This window comes from Staurois parvus, unplaced genomic scaffold (assembly GCF_062004578.1).
Source record: "Staurois parvus isolate SC_StPar_1 unplaced genomic scaffold, SC_StPar_1.0 ptg000053l, whole genome shotgun sequence".
NCBI classification, from domain to species: domain Eukaryota; kingdom Metazoa; phylum Chordata; class Amphibia; order Anura; family Ranidae; genus Staurois; species Staurois parvus.
Window position 1 is genome coordinate 1,827,684 of NW_028317849.1, and position 22,829 is coordinate 1,850,512.

Sequence of the window (22,829 nt, forward strand, 5' to 3'; positions counted from 1 at the left end):
ACTCTCCTCTCCTTTAGGCGCACCCTGAAAACTCACCTCTTCAGGGAAGCCTACCGCTCCCTCAGCTATTTGCCGATCTCCTCCACTCTTCCTACCACTCCATCCCCCACAGCTATTCCTCCCATACCACTATGCCCTCCCTCCTAGATTGTAAGCTCCAAGGAGCAGGGCCCTCGAACCCCTCGTGTATCGCATTGTATTGTTATTGCACTGTCTCGTGTATTGTCTCCCATTGCAATGTACAGCACTGAGCAAACTGTTGGCGCTATATAAACACCGTATAATAATAATAAATATTCCAGAAAGACATTATCCAATAATCCGTATAAAATACACTGTATAGTTCAGGAGTCATAGCCTTCCCACCAAGTGAAGAGTGCCTCCTTTCACATTATACCAAAAAAAGGGGGACAATGGGCAATTTTAGTGTGTTTGCAATACAGTGCCAGACATGTCAAATAAAGAAAAGGGCACACTGGATGCAAGTTTATTTTTCCCCCTTAAAACACCACTGCATGTATAATTTTTCCCCTTACAATCCAAAAAAGACTAACATACACGGATAATGGAATTCAGTTCTGGAGCAGTCACTTGCTTTGCTCTCTCAATGGCTCCCAGAACTTGTTGCTGATGCTGCAATGACAGAATTAAGATCAGTAAAGAGATAGACAAAAAAAAAAAAAAAAATCCAGCATGTAATAATGTGGTCAGGGCAAATGTACTAATGTTTTATTACACCAAAGCAATGTATACGTTTTGATTAATGACATTTAAAAGCAAGGGAACAGTACCACTACTGTCGTAACATGCTGTTTTTATGTTTTTTTATCTAATAACTGTGCAGAAACTTACCTCCTGAGAGAGGTAAGGCAAAACCTGGGCACAAATTCCATTTAACCTTTTGACAATTTCAGCCTGGAAGAAAAGAAAAAAAAAAAGTTATAGCAATGCGTTAAAAAAAAAAAAAAAAAAAGTGCCAAACTTTCATTTTCTTTACACCTTATAAAAAATGTTGGCATTAAGGTTCAACTCTAGGTTTACCTTTAGTCTTCCACTGTTCTACAGGTTCCTCTCCCGTACTGAAATTGCTCACTTTGATTTTACTGCACACATTGTGAGCACTTCACTGTGTGCATTAGAAGCTATAGTGTGTGTGTGTTGTATTGGATCTCCACACCAATTCATTCTAAAGGTCTTCTATAGGGTTGAGGTCAGGACTCTGTACAGGCCAGTCAAGTTCCTCCACCCCAAACTCACTCATCCAGGTCTACATGGGCCTTGCTTTGTGCACTGGTGCGCAGTCATGTTGCAACAGGAAAAGACCATCACCAAACTGTTCCCACAAAGTTGGGAGCATGAAATTTCCCAAAATGTCTTGGTATGCCGACACCTTAAGAATTCCCTTCACTGGAGCTACCTCAAATAAAAAACAAAAAAAACCCACAACTCCACACCAGAATCCCCCCTCCACCAAACTTTACACTTGGCACAATGCAGTCAGGCAAGTACCGTTCTCCTGGCAACCACCAAACCCAGACACGTCCATCAGCTTGCCAGACAGAGAAGCACAATTTGTCACTCCAGAGAACACGTCTCCAATGCTCTAGAGATCCAATGACTGTGTGCTTTACACCATTGCAACTGACACTTTGCATTGCACTTGATGATGTAAGGCTTGGAAGCAGCTGCTTGGCCATGGAATCCCATTCCATGAAGCTCTCTATGCACTGTTGTCGTGCTAATCTGAAGGCCACATGAAGCTTGGAGGTCTTTAGCTATACACGCTGTACACAGTTGGCGATGACTGCGCACTGTGCGCTGCCTACCACTTCGTGGCTGAGTTGCTGCTGTTCCCAGGTGATTCGACATTGTTATACCACTAACAGTTGACCGAGGAATAATTAGTAGCATGGAAATTTCACGGCTGGGCAGGTGGCAATCGATCACGGCACCACGCTTGAATTCACTGAGCGACCCATTCTTTCACAAATGTGTAGAAGCAGTCTGCATGCCTAGGTGCTTGATTTTATACACCTGTGTCCATGGAGCTGATTGGAACACCTGAATCCAATGATTTGGATGGGTATCCCAATACTTTTGGCAATATAGTACAGTGGGGAAAATTATTTGATCCCCTGCAGATAAGGTTTGCCCACTTACAAAGAAATGAAGGGTCTATAAATTTTTTATCATTAGGTGTAAAATAAGTATCTGATCCCCAAGCAAAACATGACTTTGTACTTGGTGGAGAAACCTCTGTAGTTGATTACCAGGTTTGCACACATCTCAGGAGGGATTTTGGTTCACTCTTCTTTACAGATCTTCTCTAAATCCTTAAAGTTTCTTGGCTGTCGCTTGCCAACTTGAAGTTTCAGCTCCCTCCATAAAATTTTTATAGGATTAAAGGTCTGGAGACTGGCTAGGCCACTTCATGTGCATCTTCTTGAACCACTCCTTTGTTGCAGTATGTTTTGGGTCATTGTCATGCTAGAAGACACATCTTCAGTGTTCTGAATGAGGGAAGAAAGTTCTCACCCAAGATTTTACAATGCATGGCCTCGTCCATTGGCCCCTCAGTGTGGCAAAGTTGGCCTGTACCTCTAGCAGAGAAACAGCCCCAAAAGCAAATGTTTCCACCACCTTGCTTGACTCTAGGGATGGTGTTCTTAAGGTAATAGTCGGCATTTTTCTTCCTCCAAACACGGCAAATCGAGTTAATGGCAAAGAGCTAAATTTTGGTCTCATTTGGTCACAGCACTTTCTTCCAATCCTTCTGAATCATTTAGATGTTCAATGGCAAACTTCAGACGGGCCTGTGCATGTGGCTTCTTGAGGAGGGGGACCTTGCGGGAGCTGAAGGACTTCAAACCATGGCGGCATCTTGTGTTACCAATAGTTTGTTGGGTTACTGTGGTCCCAACTGCCTTGAGATCATTCACAAGCTCCTCCTGTGTTGCTCTGGGCTGATCCCTCTCTTTTCTCATGATCATCCTTACCCCATGAGGCATAATTCTGTATGGAGCTCCAGACCAAAAAGGCAATTGATTGTTATTTTGTATTCCTTCATTTGCAAATAATCACTCCAACAGTTGTCTCCTTCTCACTAAGCATTTTACTGATGGTCTTTTAGCCCATTCCAGCCTTGGCAGGTCTACAACCTTGTCTGACGTCCTTTTACAGCTCTTTGGTCTTGCCCATGGCAAGGTGAGGTTTGAATGGAAGAAAGATTCTGTGGACAAGTGTTGTCGTTAGGAGAACCTTCTTAAAATGGACAGCACTAATCTGTGTACCACAAGAGCACATAGCCAGTCTGTGGGTGCCAGAATTTTTGCTGGTTGGTAGGGGATCAAATACCTTTTTTACTCACTGAACTGCAACTAAATTTATAACTTTTTTCTGGAATTTTGGTTGACAGTCTATCATGTAAAAGACACCTATGATTAAAAAAAAAAAAATTTAGACCCTTCATTTCTTTGTAAGTCGGCAAACGTACAAAATATGCAGGGGATGAAAATTATTTTCCCCAGAATACACACACACACACACACACACACACACACACACACACATATACATACACACACACACACATATACACACACACACACACACACACATATACACACACACACATACACACACACACACACATATACACACACACACACATATACACACACACACATACACACACACACACACATATACACACACACATACACACACACACACACACGGGTTGGACAAAAATATGGAAACACTACGTGATTTGCAAGTGTGCAAGTGACATGCTTTATGTTAATAGCGGAAGTGACGTAACATTCTTTTGCTTTGGCTGTATGAGACCGCTAGCTAAAAAGGTGGGAAGCCTCACTTTCGTCATTCACTGCGTGCGCGGTTGCTTATACGGAGTCATGTCAGAGCTTTGAGCAATTGTTAGTGCCCACTTAGCTGGTATCTCTGACCGAAGTTGCCAGTTTGTTTGCGGTTTCATGAGGTACAGTATCAAAGGTTATGACAGCATATAGTTTCCAGGAAACAGTCATCTGAGAAGCATAAGCCTGGTCCACTGACCGAGACAAAAAGGACAATGTGCAGGATGACATGGTAAGAGGAAAACTGCTGCAAATGTGACTGCACATCTCAATCTCAGTCATCCAAAGTCCACGTCCACAAAAATTGTACAAAGGGAACTCTATAAGCAAAACATTCATGGGTGGGCTGCAATTACCAAACCACTACTGACCGATATTAATGCTCAGAAGAGGAGAGAGTAGTGCAATGCCCATAAATAATTGGCTATCGATCAATGGAAACCTCTAACATGGTCTGATGAATCGAGCTTCACGCTGTTGCCAACCACCAGATGTTTTTACATGTGGCGAACACCATCCCAAGCTTACAACCTGGACTGTCTTGTGCCAACAGTAAAGCATGGGGACAGTGCAATCATGCTATAGGCAGCCATATAATGGTATTCTGCAGGCCCCCTTCATCACCTTGAAAGGTAGACTCACTGCCAATGACTATGTACACATTTTAAAAAACCATGTGCACTCCTTGGTGCAGACATTGTTTCCACGAAGACAATGCCATTTACCAAGAAGTTGTCAAATCATGGTTTGACAAGTATTCAGACGAAGTCTCGCACCTTCCCTGGGCGCCGCAGTCACCGAAACCTCAATATCACAGAGCCACTATGGTCAATTTTGGAGAACAAGGTTCAGGCTCGTTTTCCATCTCTGGTATCTGTACAAAACCTGGTTTTTGCATGAAAACCAGGTATCAGATTTCATTATCCACCATCCAAGACTTATATTTGTCAATTCTCAGGAGCATTCAGGCCGTCCTGGATGCCAAAGGCAGTCCAATACCATATTAGCTAAGTATTTTGTTTTTACTTGGCGTTTCTGTGGTTTTGTCCAACCCGTGAGTGTGTGTGTGAGATATCTATCTATATCTATCTCCTCCTTACCGCGACTCACTGGGCCAAAATAATTCGACTTGAATTGCTTCATTAGTGATTATTAGGGAAGAAAGTTTATTAGCGATTGCTCCCTTTTAGTATGCATACTTTAATTAGTGGCATTTGATTTGGATTGATCATTAGTGACTTGTAGTTATGGGTGTCACCATTCGTTTTTATTATTTTTTTATGGATCTTACACCTGAATTTTTATATGTGATATGAATTAACATATTATATAATTATTTGTTTTAAACGTATTAGGGTTGATGAGGAATATAATATGTACACCTATGGTATGAGTGTAACTGCATGGATAGGGGCTTATTTTTATTTATTTTATCCAAAAAGATTTTTATAGTACGTTTTTAGGATATATTTTTGATCAGGATTTGATTATCTTCTTGACCTTTTTTTTTTTTTTTTTTTTTTTATTTAATTGTGATATCGGTTCTTATATGGATATTTATTCTTTTTACGGTTCTGTAAAGTGAAGTTAGGGTCCTTGTGTTTTTATATTTTATTTACTTCATATTTAGGTAGATTTAAATAGACTTTATAGTATCTTAATAAAAGTTTTTTTATTTAATTATTATCTTAATATATGTGTAGCATTATTATTCCAATATATTGGGATTCACCTCAATGGCCACCGGGTATATTGACATAGTATTGTTTTTTGAGCCTCTATTTTAGTTTAGTTTTTTTTTTGCCATTGTCATTTAGGGTAATCAGGGTATCACTGCTTACCGTTATTTATAATGTATAAAGACCCACGACACATTTTTCTTACCGGCCGAGTACTAACATAAGGGAGATGCAGTGTTATTAGTTTACCATGGCATTGGACCTCAAGAAAATTGCCGCGGGGGGTCTGCCTCCGGGGTTTTGATTGACATTTGGTCTCCCTATAAAGATGAGAGCTTGTCACCAATAGTGTAACCCTGAGGAAGTCACGTGTTGAGCGTGACGCAACGCGTAGGTGCACGGTGACGTAGTTACGGCGGACACCATCTTGGTACACCTGAAACCCATGCAGATTACACCCATAGCATGTGGTTTGAATGCCTATGTATATCTGCTACCGAGTGGGAATTTAGCGTTTTCTCTGCTATACACTTACAATAAATAGTGTTACACTATGGAGGATCTTTCTTGTCATTAATTGTGATCCATGTGAGTGAGCTGTATTGCGGTACCTATTTCTGGAGGGGAACCTGTGATGTATAAGAGCCACCATTGATGGGGATTTCTTTGGATATCATCTATTGAGGAGTTACTGCCCGTGAAGGATCCTGGTGTGATCCGAAAGGCACGTTGGCCCTGTGAGTCGCAGTAAGGAAGTGGAGGGGGCAATCTAGCCATTTAAGGATTCACATTGGCTTGTACACACATGCACAGCATCACCTGCATGTTTTTGAATATTGGATCACATCTTGCAGATTTGCACCATTTTGGACTTTCATATTATTTACAATTTTTATATGTATATTTCACTATACAGTATTTTTCTAAATGGATTGTTGAGATTTAAAAGTTTTTTAGGGTGAGGTTTTATATTTGAATGTTGTATACTGGGGTCTGAGCACGTATCACTTTATTCAGGAGATATATCCCCTTTTGAGGGATTCACTGTTTATTGCACGAAGATCTATGTTTTATTAATCCCAATTAGGGATTGGGGGTTTTTGTTGGTGTCATTTTGATGATTTCACACTATATTGGGTCCAATTGAGACCAATTCGTTTATTCATGTATTTTGTGGCACGTGTTAAGTGTGTCCTAATTGGATCCCTGGAGGATCAGTTCACTTTTGGATTTATCATTTCATTTATACACTTGTTTGATATATATTTATTCTTATGATATAATTACATAGAGCGTTACATCAATTTCTTTATTGCATGTATTTTCACCTATGGGTATAGGATTGGGTGTTAGCAGCTTGTAGTTATCACCAATAGTATTTATTTTGAAGCGCAGGAGGATCATTATACAATATAGATAGAGATTATATATAGATATATACACACACATACAAATTGTAAATTTCGGAGTATGGGGAAAGTAGATATTTTATCTTTCACAATCCATAATGCAGTGCTCAATGTCTAAATAACCATCGCCATGTTGAAAGTCTGTCACATAAGCCTGTACTCATTTTCAAATCCAAAATTTGCCTTAGATACTTTAGAAGCCACATATGATCAAGAAAGTGTTTTTAGTACACAAAATGTTCTCAGAAAGTAGACCATGCATTCCTATTTGTATGGAGAGGATAAAGTGTCTCAGGACCTTCACTCATTGTCTAATGCACACATCAATCACCTAGGCTACTTTTATTGTTTCTAGTACAACAAATTCACAAGTCCTTTACAATAGAACTATTTTTAGTATCCATGCAAGTCCATTCTGCTCCTATTATAATACACAGAAATTCATAAGTACTCTCTGTCCCAAGAACCTTCCTATTATACATAGATTGACTGAGTGACAATTTATACACTAGAAGCAAGGAGGCATCCTCAAAAAGTCCTGAAGTGTTTAAAAATTATGTTTTGGAAACTAGCTTCTTCACAGCTTTTTGTTCCCTAATTATCATTGAAACAGATCCTAAAATTTGTAATGTGTTTACATGATAGGGTGCTGTAGGGGAAAAGGAGAGACCAACCAATAAAGTCTTTTTTTTTTTTTTTAATAAAGAAAACATTCCCTCCAGGGTAAAGTTTGGAAGTAATGCAGCTGGAATCTACCAATACAGAAGCACTTGGACTTAGGAAGACCTTTTCCCTGATAATCGGCCTCTGACTAATAAATCTAAATTCAGCAGACAGAAAAGGAACATCTCAGCCAAATCCTAAGCTGGATGTGGAATTTTGCAGAACTCTTTAAAACAAGTGATCCAAAGACATCTGATGATTGTGGGTTTGTGCAACTGATTCAGAACAGCTGTGCAGCCAGGTTATTGTGGTGGTTGCGTTTGTGTCTATTACTTAAGTGGAAGTTCCTAGGACTGCAAAAACAAGGCAGGCTTTGCTGGCAAAGACTTCTAGCAAATCTGTACAAAATTTCCAGTTTTGGAAGATAGCTAATTCTAGGGTTAGATTAAAAAAAAAAATAAAAATGCAGGCATCATACAAATACAAGTCTACCCAAACGACACTGCACTGTGCTTACCTGTTTGTGCATTTCAATGTTTAGGCCATAGGACATCTCATAATACTGAGAAGAGAAATTATGTTGTTAATATCAGAGAATATATTGACATACATCAATATGACAAACTATAGAGAAAGTAAAACTGAATGAAAGAATGTTTCATAAAACATGACTAACTACCAAGAAAAACACATTTTTCAAAAACAATTGTGATGGTGCTAAAGGATATCCAAATGATGCCTCCATGCAGGGAATGTGCGCACAACTGCTCAATCATCTTGCAGTGGTAAGATATAAGCTAAAATGTAGCTTATTATAGCAAACTGCTTAAGAATTCCACTACCATAAACTGATTTCTCACTGACAATGGCAGTCTGTTGCAAGGATCACTTGAAAAGTGGGACCATGGTGAATGAACGTACCCACCCTCTGGAGAAGGCCGAGAGCAACAGAAGCCACTTTCTGAGTTACAAAGGCATACTTGAATAGAATTTTTCATTTTTAAACCAGAAGTTTAATGTTACTCTAAAGTGGACCTTTACCCCCATAGCAAATTCCATATCAGCATGCAACACTGTATTCTGATGTAAAAAAAAAAAAAAAAAAGTTTCTGGTTTACTTTCCTTTTGTGCATCCACCTTCTAGTTCCCCTGAAGGCACCAGTGACATAGTCCTGGCTGCACAGATGCCCCCTGGGAAGGCAACAGCACCAGTGCCTTCAGAGAGATCTCCTACTAAGCTCTGAGATCTTGCAGTAACCGGATACTCCACATACACAACATGAAGCTTCATCTCGCACATATGCTTGTATGGCATCAGATTCAATTGCTGTTTCAACAAATGAAAAACCCCTTTCACAGATTTTGGTGGGTACAATTGTGCAATCCATCTTCAGCATGTGCAGGCAGACATTTTCAAAACAGCAGAGCGGGTACAGGGGCACCAGCTGCACAGAGGCAGCCTGAAAAAAAGAACCAGAAGACGGAAAGGCAGCACTGATATTGGCAAGTATCCCTGTTAAAGTGGACATATTTTGATCCACTCATGTGCCCAAATTATCTTTTTCAGAACACATTCAGTTTTTTTGTCATACTGATGCTAGCTCCCTATCCTTCCAGAGAGTCTCATCAAGACAAAATGAAGCCGATTTAAAACAACTAAAAAAACCTTCAAACAAAAAGCAACATTCACTCATAAATTCACTGTGTGAACACATTTACCATGGTTACTTTTTTGAATCCACAGTTTGGCAGTAAAGTTTCATCTCAGTTCTAAGCAGGCAATGGTTCCAGAAGTCTGAAAACTGCTTCCCTATGTGGGCATCACATGTTGTATTTCAATACTACCCCACCCCCCAATGAGTCAAAACATTGCTCTAAAATGTCAGTACAGATCCTCCTGAAGTTCATAACAAAAACAAAAAGGATTACCTGCACACTAAGATGTACTGTAATCATTTTTATTGACAGCCCACCTACCAGGATACATTTTTAAAACTATAATGCACGCAGGCTACTTTTGCAGTAGTAAATTGGGCTGCATTTTTTTTCTTCTATGGGCTACAGCAAGGGTTAAATTAACCTGTGCCGACAGCAAGTTGGACTCACACAAACAGTAACCCAAGTTTCCAGTGGTCCTACATGCCTCTTGCACAGTGCTCCAATCATGGAGCCAACGTGTGGTTGGCTAAAGCAATATGCAGGGAGAAGGTTAGACCACTGGTGCCCTCACATGCTATGTTGTCTACAACAGCAGTGGCCCAAATATTCAAGGCACTGGCATAAGTGTATTTTAATTGCTGCAGCACTTAGCAACTAAAAAAAATGCAGAACAGTGCATTACTGTAAATGCAGCCATATAAATACAGACAGTTCAATTGGTATTGGCTAAATTTGGTCCTGATTTCTTCCTAAACTGTATGTAAAACATTACATGGGCCTGTAATATCTATTACATTTCTTTTCTCCATAGAAGTGAAGCTTTGTTCCAGGATACACAGAGGGAACCCCCTCTTCCTTTTTACAACTCTCCTCAAAGTATATGCAGGACTGATTGCCTCCATTGCACAATTATATCAGAACTTTGAGTTATGACACTGCAGGTGACATAGAATGAGGTCATCTGCCAGAGCTTTTCACTACAGAAATGCTGTCCTAAAACTGGCAACAAACAGATTGGAATTTGGCAGATTCAGCAGGGACCAGATTAAATTTGATCCATGTGTGGCTGGCTGTCCCTGTTGTAGCCAGTAATAAAGTTTTTTTAGCTTGATCAACTTATGCTAAACTGGTGATCAGTGTATTCACAGCTCTGAGTCCTGCTGTCAGAATAAATTGTTGTGGGGGGTGGGGATTCCTCCATCCTCCTCATTTGCATGGAGGGAGGAAGCGGTTAGTCTCCCCCGCTACCCCCCCTCTTTTCTATTCAGCCTGCAGCAAAAAAAAAAAAAAAAAAAAAACAACTACTCATCTAGGGCCAGCCTTAAGCGGAGTTCAAATCTGGACTGCTAGCTCAGAAATTAAAAGTCTAATTAAATTATACCATATTGATGTTGCAAGTTCTGACTCACAGTAAATACACCAATGTAACCTGTTGGTCTGAAACAGTTAAATTACAATGATCCCCTGTCTGGGAAGCTGCCCCCTTCACCTCCTCCCCAGAGTCTGACCTCTTTGTCTTACAAGTCCCAGAAAGATTTTTAGGCAGATTTACACTCTGCCCTGGCCCTCTCCCCTCCCCATCCTGTAACAAGCAGCTGTCTGGAAGAGTGAATGAATGGCATAACCCCACAAGAGAGGGATAAGCCAGGAGACCTGCTGAGAGGGGAAGGAGGGTGGAATTATTTTTTGGCAGGCAGCTATGCACTACTCAAGCTCCAGTTTTTCCTGCTTCCACATCTTGGAAAGGCTACAGCCATCCAACATAACCCCTTCCTTCCCAGCACTCTGATAGAGACAAGCTGATTTACACTTGTGGAAAGAAATTTTAAGCAGGATTTTAACCAGAAATAAAGAATCCATGCACACAAGCTCTGCTTGTTTATGCTTAGAATTGTTATGGTCCCTTGAGGTGGATTTTAGGAGGGAAGGATCATTACTCCATATACAAACAGGAAGGTTTCTGTAATTGCCCTCAGGGGTTAAAGTGAAGCAGGAGCATTGCTGGCTGCTTAACCATCTGCAGCTACATCTTGGCAGACATAATTAAAGACCTAATTGCCCTGAACTGAGGGAGTAAAGAGCTTCTCCAAGGGGATAAAATGAGGAAGGCCTCCTAAATTGATCACAAAACTCTTGGCACCAGAGAAGACCCTTAATTGAGAAGCTGGCCTCTTTAGCAAGTACTACCATGGGTCAGAAATGTGCAAACCAAGTCTGAAATACATTTTAAACAACTAGGGCTTCAATGAAACAAGGCTTGCTATGCCCCATTATTGAGGCACTTGAAGGTAAACTATGGGAAACTAATTTATGGTGAAACAGCAAACAGAAAACAAACAAAGCAAATCTAGACAGAAAGCTACACACGATAATCTGTGTTAGTCATTGCTTCAAGGAATGATGACAGTTCACTGATCAACTTTTGTTTTAACTGGAATTAGTATGTTTTGTTATCAGTGCAAAAATGGTGGGGATGAGCTCAGGCACGTTCAGATCCTGGTCCGAACCCACCTGAGCTATCCTGCCAGGAAGGTGTCATTGCACAGAGCCAATCATAAGCAGCCAAGGTCCACGCCTCTCAGGTATATGTATACATACTACTTCAGGGCAGGGAATGTCTCTGCCACTTATGACTGGCATAGGGTTGCCACCTCATCCCTTTAAAACCAAACACATTCAATTGGCTCTCCCAGGACATCCTGTGTTCATTGGCTGACAAGAACCTGTGTAATAATGTGTTCAGTTTTAAAGAGATGAGGTGACAACACTAGAAGTCGCAAGCTGTCACAACCGGGTGCCCACACTGAAGATGCCGGCGCCCAGGGAGAGAAGATGGCCGGTAAAACAGGCGGCAGGGGACACACCGCGGGCCCGAGGGACAGGTGAGTGTGTGTTTTTTAAAAGTCAGCAGCTACAGTTTTTGTAGCTGCTAACTTATTTGTTGACAGCGTGAGTGGAATTCCGCTTTAAAAAGGCACAAACAGCAAGATTGTTTATAAATTCAAAATAAGATTCTACAGCACCCAAGCAATGCAGCGTTCAACAACAGATGGCTTTGAAAATATACTGGGGTTGATTTACTAAAAGTAAATATACTCTGCACTGTAAGTGCACCTGCAAGTGCAGTTGCTTTAGATTTGAGGGGAAGCTCTGAAATGAGGCAAAGCTCTGCCGATTTCTCTTTCAATCATGTACAAGCAAAAATGCTGTTTTTGGTTTTATTTTCCTTATGTGTTCCATTCAGATCTACAGCAACTGTGCTTGCAGTGCATAGCCTATTTGCCTTTAGTAAATCTAAAGTATAATCCAGGTGTCTAAATAACAATGGAAAAAAGGTAACAAGTTGAAAATGAGAGAACATGCCACTCGATTGCAAACACCGTATCCAACACAAAATCATGCATGTAATGCTGTAAGCATTAAGGTAACAATATTTGTGTTCAAAGACTGACAGTTTTCTTGCCCCCTTTCCCAAGAACTTACCATGACGTAGTGTCGCTGCATCTCAGATTTCTCACTGGCCAACTTGTCACATTCCAATTTTAGACTGGAAAACATAAATAATCTGCTAAAGAGGCTGTACAGATGCACTGCTAATCTAGTAAATCTCTCCAAACTGCATCCCATGTACCAAATATCTTGCAGACAGGTGAACATTTGCAAGCACCTTGTTTGCAACTTGAAATTGAACACTCAATGACAAATTCTATTTGAAGTAGAACTACAGGACTGGTAACCCCCCCCCAAAAAAAACAAAACAAAAACAAAACAAAAACAAAAAAAAAAAAAAAAAAAACACACAAAAATAGTAGCTTAAGCACAACTAAACCTTAAAAAAGTAAAAAGAAAAAAAATAAGTTGCCTTCGGTGCTACTTTAACCCTTGGGGAGCATCTCACCATAAGATACACTTCTGTTGCAGAGATACAAGATCCAAAAATTGGACTTGTATCTTAGTGCAGACTTCTGAGAAAATCAGTGATTCAATCACATGAGGAAATTACATTCTGGAGGTGTTCCGTGCACCAAATGATGTACAGAACATCTCTAGGTTGCCATATTGCAATGAATTTTACTGAAAAACGACATCCCTGCAGAATAAAATGGAAATGTAATTGTTAAACTATGCTATGGTTCGTGTAACAACTATACATGCTATATTTTGTTTGCCATTATGGTTTTCTAAAAAAAGTGGAGTTACCCTTCAGAAAGAAAGCCATTTGTTGTCACAGGAAGTGACAACTACATTTCTGGCAAGATCAACAGGTGGTTTTTGTACTTGAATATGGCCCAAAACACAAAACAAAAAAAGCCAACAACAATTCAACCACCACATATAGGGACTGATAATATGCTTTGATGGTTTAAACTAGGTAAGAATTCAAATGAAAACTGCATTGTTTTGTTTCTACTTTGATATCGTAATCTTGTCACTAATACCTGGTGATTCTGCCTGTACCTATAACATTTAAAAAAGGAAGAACCTGCTACACCATTATATGTTGCAGTGCTAGGCAGAGGAGGAGGGTTCTTATTCCAATTAATCTCTATAGCTATGACCATTGTAGAAAAATTAATCTTCAAATTTCACAACACAGGCACTGAAATGTGGCATGCTGCTAGTGCTCTAATATAAATTACCAGTGCTCACTGTATTGTATCTATGAAGAAAAAAAAAAACTGTCAACCTAGGACAGTACTACAATAACCTCCATATCTCCTCTTCTCCATTACAAGCTGGTTCTGTACTACTGGCAGAGAGTGCAGGAAGTTATCAGCCAACAAGGTTTAAGGCAGATCAACTTTTTTTTTTATTACACTTCTCATACAGAGAAAGAAAAAAAAATAAAATAAAAAAATAAATAGAAGCTTTTTAAGTGTAATAACAAACATGTTATACTTACCGGTCTCGTTCAATGGTATTGCACATAGGGGCCCTGATCCTCTTCTCGGGTCCCCCACCAGCTCTTTCCACTTCCTATAGGGAAGGGAAGCACCTACGGGCTTGTGCCCGAGCTGGGCTGTGTATGTCTAATAACACACACACCAGGAGCCAATGGCTTGCTGCAGATGGGCACAACGCTGGACTTAAGTATATAGCAAGGTAAAAGGGGGCACTACATGGAGACACGGAGCTAATGGCTCCCACTGCTGCAGAGCCTTCTGAAAGAAGAAAGGGGAGAAAAGATGCTGCAAACAGGCACAGCGCTGGATTGAGATCAGGCCTAGGTAAGTGTTTAGGGGGGCTGGGAGGGAGGAACATTTGAAAGGTTTTTTTTTTTAACTTTTGTGCAAAGAATACATTACAGTCAAAAGAACAAAAATTAAACAAACACTTGTGACCTTTATAACAATTTGAATGCAGGCAGTTTATTAAGGTAAAACATCTTGCCTTTAGAACCATTTTAAGCCACACTGGCGATTTGGGTATCCGAGCAATACACACATTGGACCCCTGGTTTCTACAATTAGTTGCATAAAGCTTCTCTTTAACCTGTGTATTGATTGCCGGTAAAAATGATCATTACTAGTCATGGTGTTGTATGATCATTCAGTACCACTTCAGGATAACCTCAAAACATTGCCATAATAAATTAAAGTGTAATCAGTCATAAGCAACTTTTAGTTGCATGAAAACTGCTTATGTGGCTTTGGCCTAAATGTGAAATCCAGAATCTAGGTTAGATTTCATAAAATTGTCCATCCGCCAGGGTAGATGCATTTTTTTACCTGTCTAATACTAAAACCACCGAGTGCAGAAAAATTATTTTATTACCTATGATTTCATAGTAAAAAGTGGCTGATATACTTGCTTTGGCTGGACATCACAAGGAAGGTTCAGTGAACTGCTGTGGCTAACTGAACTTCATGTCCCAGGATTTCTTGGAACTTCTGTTACGTTGGTGGGCAGTGACAGGGAGTTCTCCGCTTTTATTTTTAATTTTTCACTGCCCATATAGATGCCCACAGCTATTATCAGCAGCATACCATTTCTTCCACAACAAGGTTATGTATTTTACAATGTATCTACGCTGCTAATCAATTGATGAGGGGCAGGGTCATTGTGGGAGATCTTTATAAAAAGGATACTCCCACTAATAAATGGAGATGATGCAAGGATGGCAGCATAACCCTTGGAACTACAATGAGGATGTTCATGACTGGTCGCTGTGCACTATAGAGAGTAATGTTGGCAGTCATGAGAGTTAAAGTCTTCCCTACGCTAGTTGAGGGGCATATTGGAGATAAATTTTAAAAACACAATAAATGGAAACCATGTTTATATCAAGGTAAGCTTATGGCTTTACATAACTTTTCAAACTGACTGAAGTCAACTAAACCAAAAAGTGAATACTTCAGCGTTCCTGAAAAGTCACATATCTTCTTATAAATGTTCAGCAACCCTCTGTGGGACCACAATTCTCAGTTCCATCTGAATAGCATGACTGTAACAAAGCCAAATTATGGCATCGAAATTATGAACTCTCCAGTATCCAAGCAAAATTAGGCACATGGACATTTACATAAGAAATATGTTTGGGAAATTTGTATGTGTGGGCAATCAGCAATGCAGAGGAGCATTGGCATTTACAAGTGTACAGACATTCAGTTGTTAGGGCAGTTGTAACTGGCTGAGGCGGTGCTAGAGCTCTGACATCACACACAGGTGCGCTGGATGATCCCACTGCCATGCTTTTGGTTGTGTATACCACCTGTATATTTCTTTCAAATGTAAGTGCAATTACCATCCATTAAAGAGATTTTTTAGTACTGCACTATAAGGCTTCTTTTTCATGCCAAATACATACCATGCTGGAGAGTTTGATTGTAGTAGAAGCTAAGGCTTGCATTCTGGTTGTGAAGACACCACCACTGTATCTTACCAATATGGTCACAGAGCTACATCAGAGGTCTGATAGCGAGAGTGTCGGCCCTCCGTTTGGAGAAAAAGGGGCAAGTGATCTCTATAATTTGAGATCATTCCTGTCTGGTAAGAGGCCTCATTTGAGAAGCACCTTTAACAATGGAGCACTTTCATATTTCTTTGTGCACTTTAATGGCACTTGGATATTTCAGTATGGACTATGTGTGCATTTAATATGAACTTTTAATTTTTTATTTGAGGGTATGTATTTTTATTAATTATGGTTAGATTTGCACTTTTATCAATTAAGGGTTTCGATCTGCATATTTTATAACGGATTTATAATACAGATTTTTTTCCCACTGATTATTTAACCTTCTTTAAAACACATGTATGGATTTGCATGGATAATGATTTGTAACTTTTTTTTTTTACAATTAAAGAGCACACTTTTCCTAAGTTTTTTTTAAGTCCAGTATTCAGGATTTTTAAGATGCAGCAGTGGTATACTTACAATTACTGAGCGTGAGGTTTTATTATATAGAAGTAGTTATACCTGGCTCCCTGAGTGCAGGAAAGTGCCCCAAATTTAGGTTAGAAGACTATCCATCATATATATACGTTTTGAGTTTGAGGCCCTAAAATATCAGCTTTATAGCATTCCCCTACAAATCATCATTGATTACTAGCAGATTAGGACACTTGCATGCAGAATGAACATCAGAGAAAAAAAAAGAAAAAAAAAAAAAAAAAAAAACAAAAAAACAAGGAACAATTTGCAACTTTTCTCACCCAAAAATAATCTGCTCTATGTTCTAAACAATCAGTAAGCATAGTGTAAAATCTAATGGCAGAGGGAACAATAGTTCATTACAGAAACAGGTTTGGCAGCTGGCCATAAGTAAGGTGATGTGACAATCATGTACATACAATGTTCAGTGCATGAGAAGAGGTTTCACCTTAACCTGCATGCAGAAAAGCTCAAACCCCTTTTGTGGACTGGTGCTACATTATGTATAGCCACCAGGTTGTAGAAGAAACTGTTGGGAGGAGTGTAGCTTATAGTGGTTCCATTACAGTGTTAAAGGGAAAAAAAGGGTTGTCTGAGGGTTATGACTGTACCCACTCCTACCTGTGATATTGTGCCTGAAGCAACTGGAACTCATCTTTAATCCTATCACAGGAATCGGAGGTTGTGAACTTGAGTTGCTGGGGCAGGTGAGAGGAGCCCTGGGGAGAAGAGATGAGAATTCAGACAATGCACACAAATCCTCTCTTATCTTTGTACCATTTTTTTCTACGCTATTGTGACAAGGGCAAGAAAGAACCTAACCCAATGTGGGGGATTCATCAGACAAGAAACCAGCCACAATCAGGTCCTAATCTAGCACAAATGCAGCTAGCATTCTTTAAGCATATTGGTGAAGGTTGTTAGTCTATTTGCAATCCAAGATCGCCAATTCAAACAGTTTGGAAACCATTAACAGATTTAGCAAGGTACTTGGCACCAAACTTTCACAAAAACGCTACACTGGGAAAAGTAGTCATGTTATATTAGGGCAGTGTTACACTGAAAAAGCAGAGGGGGGAAACTAATGAATGTCAAGTATATATTGTTAAAGTGATATTAAAGGCAATTTTAAAAAAACAAATGTTATACTTACCTGCTCTGTGCGATGGTTTTGCACAGAGCAGCTCTGATCCTCCTCTTCTCAGGTACCCCGCTGGTGCTCCTGGCCCCTCCTTCCAGCCAAATGGCCCGAGCGAGCAGCTTGCTATGTGGGCATGCTCCTGAGCCACTGCTCAGTGTGTCCAATCACACAGAGCTGCATCTCAAGCCCCACCACCTCTCTCCTCATTGGCTCACTTCACTGGCTGTGACTGACAGCATCCAATGGCTCCCGCTGTGGTCTCAGCCAATGAGGACGGGGGGAGTCCCAGAAGAGCCAAGGCTCTTGTGTTCTAGGCTGGATCGAGAGGGGGCTCAGATAAGTAATAGGGGAGGGCTGCTGCACACAGATGGTTTATAAACTTTATGAACAGAATACATAAAAGGTAAAAACAACATGGAGCCTTTACAACCACTTTTAAGCTTTTTTGTGTGTGTCCCCACAGGACAGATTCATCTATGTTTGTCCTGTTGGCTACGGTCACCAAAACAGAATGGGGGGGGGGGATGCAATTTTTACAGCTACCTCCAGAAGAGGAATAGAGGGGGAAATCTCCCCAATTAGTACACCAGTTTCAGGGATGACGGTCTAAGAGGGATGTTCCCCTTTATAGGTAAAGATTGCTCTCACTTCCTGTTCTGTCTCCAAAACCAGAAAAAAGGGTTATACACTATAAAATCTTACAGTAATTAGTTATAAATCAACCCCAAATCTAAATCTGACAATTCATGTTACAGTCTTATTGCACAAGAAACTTTTACTAAAATTAGATCACGTGAGGCTTACCTAAACAATCTATTCAGTTAGAATCCAATCAGGAAAACCCGTGTACTACATAGTTGTTGGTATAACTAAAGGAGATTGTTACAATAAGATTGTAGAATGTATGGTCAGTTTAAGCCCCCATTCACATCTGTGCAATTTTTTCACCTGTCATATGACATCAAATAACTAGAAGAATCACATTTTTCTATGGTGTCTGTTTAGACCTTAGCAATTCACTTGTCTGCCTTTAAAAAATGCTGTATGTACAATTGTTGTGATTTTGGCTCAATGGACTTTAAATGAATTGGATCAAAAATGAATACACATCTGTTTTAGTGTGCTTTGACACTTGTTTGCCATAACAAAAAAGGGTTCCTCCCTCAGACAGGAGATATTGCTTGTCGGTGATCCCAAAAATAATGCATGAAAACAAAATATGCACACAAAAAAAAAAAACACAACACAGATGGACAAGTGTGAACCTAGGCTTAGACCTATATGATTGTATTCAATAGACCAATCAACAACTCTGGCCACAATACAAACTATGTTGTGCAGAGGAAGCTTAAGAATATTAAAGCCCCCCCCCCAAAGAACATCCTATAGTAGACACGTGCTGTTGTACTCATTTACATCCTTTTTTGGGGGGGGGGGGGGGGGAGTAATTTCACAACTATTTGCATGACATTTTCAGCTCACAAGTTATTTTGATGCCAAGAGTTTAAAAATACGTTAGGGAAAACAAATTTTAAATGGTATGTCAACTTATTGCTAAAAACAGGAAGTGAGAACTCTCCAACAGCAACAAAGATAGACAAAAACATTTTAGGTAGAGACAGAAAGGGTTAGAACCCTTTCCAGAATTCTGTGTGTCCCCATCTTCCTCACTTCCTGTCTGGCGAAATGGTTGTCAGAAAGACAGGAAGTGAGGGTATATCTTTCTAATCGAATAGCAGACAAGTTCTCATCCCTCTTCACTCAAAGTAAGCAAGAGTTTTGGGCTTGACATGACTGTGAGGTGTGCATACAGCCATATTTCATATATATACATATATATATATTTATTTATTTATTTTTTTGCGTGTTGAGCAGAACATGGAAGAAACTGAACCCTTGTCAAATTTATATTATATGTATTCCCCAACCTATCTGCCCTACTGACCACTGTAACCAAGGCAGAGTTTTAGGATAGTCACCAGAAGGAGAGAGGGTAACTTGGTACACATGCACCCCTTTTATTCTTATTCCCCTCTACCGTTCCCTTTGGTTAACTAGCGAATCCACTGTTGCTGTGCTGAAATCTGCTGTCTCACGCCAGGTCTCATACTGCCATCCTCTTTACTTATGTAAGCACAGCTACTTAATGTTTGCACTTGTAGTATTGGGGTCCATGGGTCGAGTCCTGATCAAGACACCATCTGCATAGAGTTTCCCACACTCACGTTGGCAGGGTAATTGTTTACTGTCTACATTGGCCCTAGTATGATATTCTACTGAGTGCCCCCAGATGGCTCCCTCACCATCTGTTCCAAGGGCAGATAAAGCACCAAGTCCTAAGAGAGAAAGGCACTATTGAAATATATAAGAAAAAAATATAATCAAAATCACATGATCAGAGGGCCAGCTACAAGAACCAGGAAGAGACAGCGAGTCCCCTGATGATGCACTGCAGTCCATGTGCAGTACAGTACCCAGAGTAGGGATAAGCTCAGGTGTGATTAGACAAGTCTAAACCCGCCATAGCTGTCAAAACCGAGAGCCAATCGTATGCGGCAAAGGCATTTCCTGCCCTGCAAGCGCATGTATGTGTGGCGATAGGGAGGGCCTCCGCTGTCTCTGTCTCTCGGCTTTGACAGCTTCCAAACGGGCTAGCTCAGGCAACTTTTAACTTATGTTCGAATATGTCCAAGCTGACTGGGAAGTGTGATGTAGGGTTGCCATGAGGCTGAGGGCAACTGGGACATCATTTTCACCCAGACAAGAACCCTGGAAGTTCCTGGGAAAAAACAAAAAAAGTATTTAGAAAAGATAAATAAGTGTGTGGTTGTTAGAGGAGTGAGGCTTTCAAGGATAAAACATGGGTAGGAATGTTATATGTGTGCTTTAAGGCTCCATGTGTGAACGAATGTTATCCTATGTGTCCATGCACATTAGGTAATCTAGAGGCGGTTTTTTTTTCAGCGTTTAGAGTTTAAAAAAAAAAAAAAACCCTTCTGTTTTGTGTTTTTGAGAGTAGTTTTCTAGCGCAAAAAAAAAAAAAAAGCGCTTAACGCTAGTACAATAAAACAACACTGGAAATTAACCATTTTTTTAAGCTAGAGTGCATACACCTTCAAAAGCACCCTGCATCCAATTAGCTGCAACAGGGGTTCCCATGATCAGCTGCAAGAGGTAGCCCTCATAGCTTGCATGTAATCTCTCATGAAGTAGTCAACCATGGACATAGACTGCCCATGTCAAAGGCCCATCACTCACATGTGACCGCTGCATGAGCAATTACACACTGTGATTAGCTGTGAGAACCTGCAACCTTCCAATGCTTTTAATGCCTCTGGCAGCTAATGGCAGCACAGTGGCTAAGTGGTTAGCACTTCTGCCTACCTGCCTGGAGTTTGCATGTTCTCCCTGTGCCTGCGTGGGTTTCCTCTAGGTGCTCCGGTTTCCTCCCACATGCCAAAGACATGCTGGTAGGTGAACTGGCTCCTGTCTAAATTGGCCCTAATATGTGTATGTATGAATGTAAGTTAGGGACCTCCGACAGTACACCCCTTAAGGTTAGGGACTGATGTGAATGTACAACATATATGTAAATTGATGGAGCTATATAAGTACCTGTAAAATGGGTGCAGAGTGCATTCACAGGTGTAAATACAACCCAAACAGGAACTTCAGACGCTCCCCCCCCTTACCTGTTACATGGAGTTCTCTTCCAAATACACAATCACCTGCCCAGCAGATCCAATTCAATCTGCTGTCTGCACCTGTGTCCTACGCCGCCATTTTGGTCCTCCTCATTCAGGGTCAGGAGGCCCGGCAACTGATAACACAAGTTGTGTGGACGAGCGCCTGCTGCCTCTTGTGATATGTGATGGGTACATTCCAAGAGGGAGCAAAGCATATCATTTTCACCTAGGCCAGAAAAAAATACAAAACAAAAAAGCCCACAAACAGGTATTGTAATTGAGGAGATGGGGGAGAGTTTACAAAGGAGCGGCACCTTCCTTTCCTCACTTCCTGTTGCAGATGTGTGACAGGAAGTGTAGAGAAATCGCCTCCCTGCCAAAGCTACTGACAAGGGCTGTAACCCTTTCCTAATCTCCCTCCAAAAGGAAAGGCACACAAAGTTTGGCGTGTACATGCCCTGTGAAGAAGGTGCGGGCCCCATAGTCAGCAGCGTGCTCTCCTCACACCTCAGCCCTGTACACGTCATAAGAGCACACACCACACACACTGTCCGGGCCTTGTCCTCACCGAGTGTCGGCTGTTGCTTTGAGGAAACATCATATCCCCCGGTGTCCCCGCTGTGTGTGGCTATGACCCGGAGCCTGCACACCGGATGCCCCAGCCGTCTATCCCGCTGCTTGTGACAAGGAGGCTCAGCGCGCGCCCCCCTCAGCCCGGGCCTTCACGACCTCTTCTCCTTTTCTGTGGGCCTGGAGCGCCCCGCTTCCGCTTCCACAGCACACGGCTCGGCCCGATCTTTCACCCGATTCTCCCCTCCCCTCAACCCCCGGCCTGTCCCAGCTCTGCTCCTCTATCCCAGCACTCTCCCCACAGGGGATCCTTTTGTTTAATGGCGGCCGCCGCTAATGCGAGTCTTTTGCGCCCTCTGCTGGCCAAGAGCCGGTGGAGCTCTGGAGGCGCTCATGCGGCACAGCGTGCTAGGTGTGCTCACACCTGAGGGGTGTTTTTTTTTTTTTTTTTTATTAGGCCCCATTCACACCCGAACGGAGCTGAAATGTGTGCTAACGCGTTCACTTGCATGGTGTGCTAGGGCAACAAACATAGTTACATAGTCTGGCTGAAAAAGGATAAAAGTCCATCCAGTTCATTAAATAATAATAAAAAAAGTTATAATCCTATACCCACAGTTGATCCAGAGGAAGGCGAAAAACCCAGCACAGCATTATACAATTTGCTCCTGCAGGGAAAAAAATTCCTTCCTGATCCCCCAAGAGGCAATCGGATATTCCCTGGATCAACTTTACCTATAAATGTTAGTATCCAGTTATATTCTGTGTATCC

At 41.0% G+C, this 22,829-nt stretch overlaps 1 protein-coding gene across 2 annotated transcripts in view; it reads right to left on the bottom strand.

Annotated features, from left to right (window-relative positions):
* Window positions 1–22,361, bottom strand: part of TLE5 (TLE family member 5, transcriptional modulator) — a 32,453-nt gene extending 10,092 nt beyond the window's left edge. The window contains exons 1-6 of one of the 2 annotated variants that reach the window (XM_089667115.1): window positions 22,056–22,361; window positions 17,282–17,379; window positions 12,769–12,832; window positions 8,144–8,188; window positions 853–915; window positions 559–633 (exon numbers count right to left, since the gene is read on the bottom strand). In XM_089667115.1, coding sequence (XP_089523241.1) covers window positions 559–633; window positions 853–915; window positions 8,144–8,188; window positions 12,769–12,832; window positions 17,282–17,379; window positions 22,056–22,088 — 378 coding nt within the window. In that variant the 5' untranslated portion in view covers window positions 22,089–22,361. The remainder of the gene's footprint in view (window positions 1–558; window positions 634–852; window positions 916–8,143; window positions 8,189–12,768; window positions 12,833–17,281; window positions 17,380–22,055) is intronic. The other variant, XM_089667107.1, reaches the window with a different exon arrangement.
* Window positions 22,362–22,829: the final 468 nt, after the last annotated feature.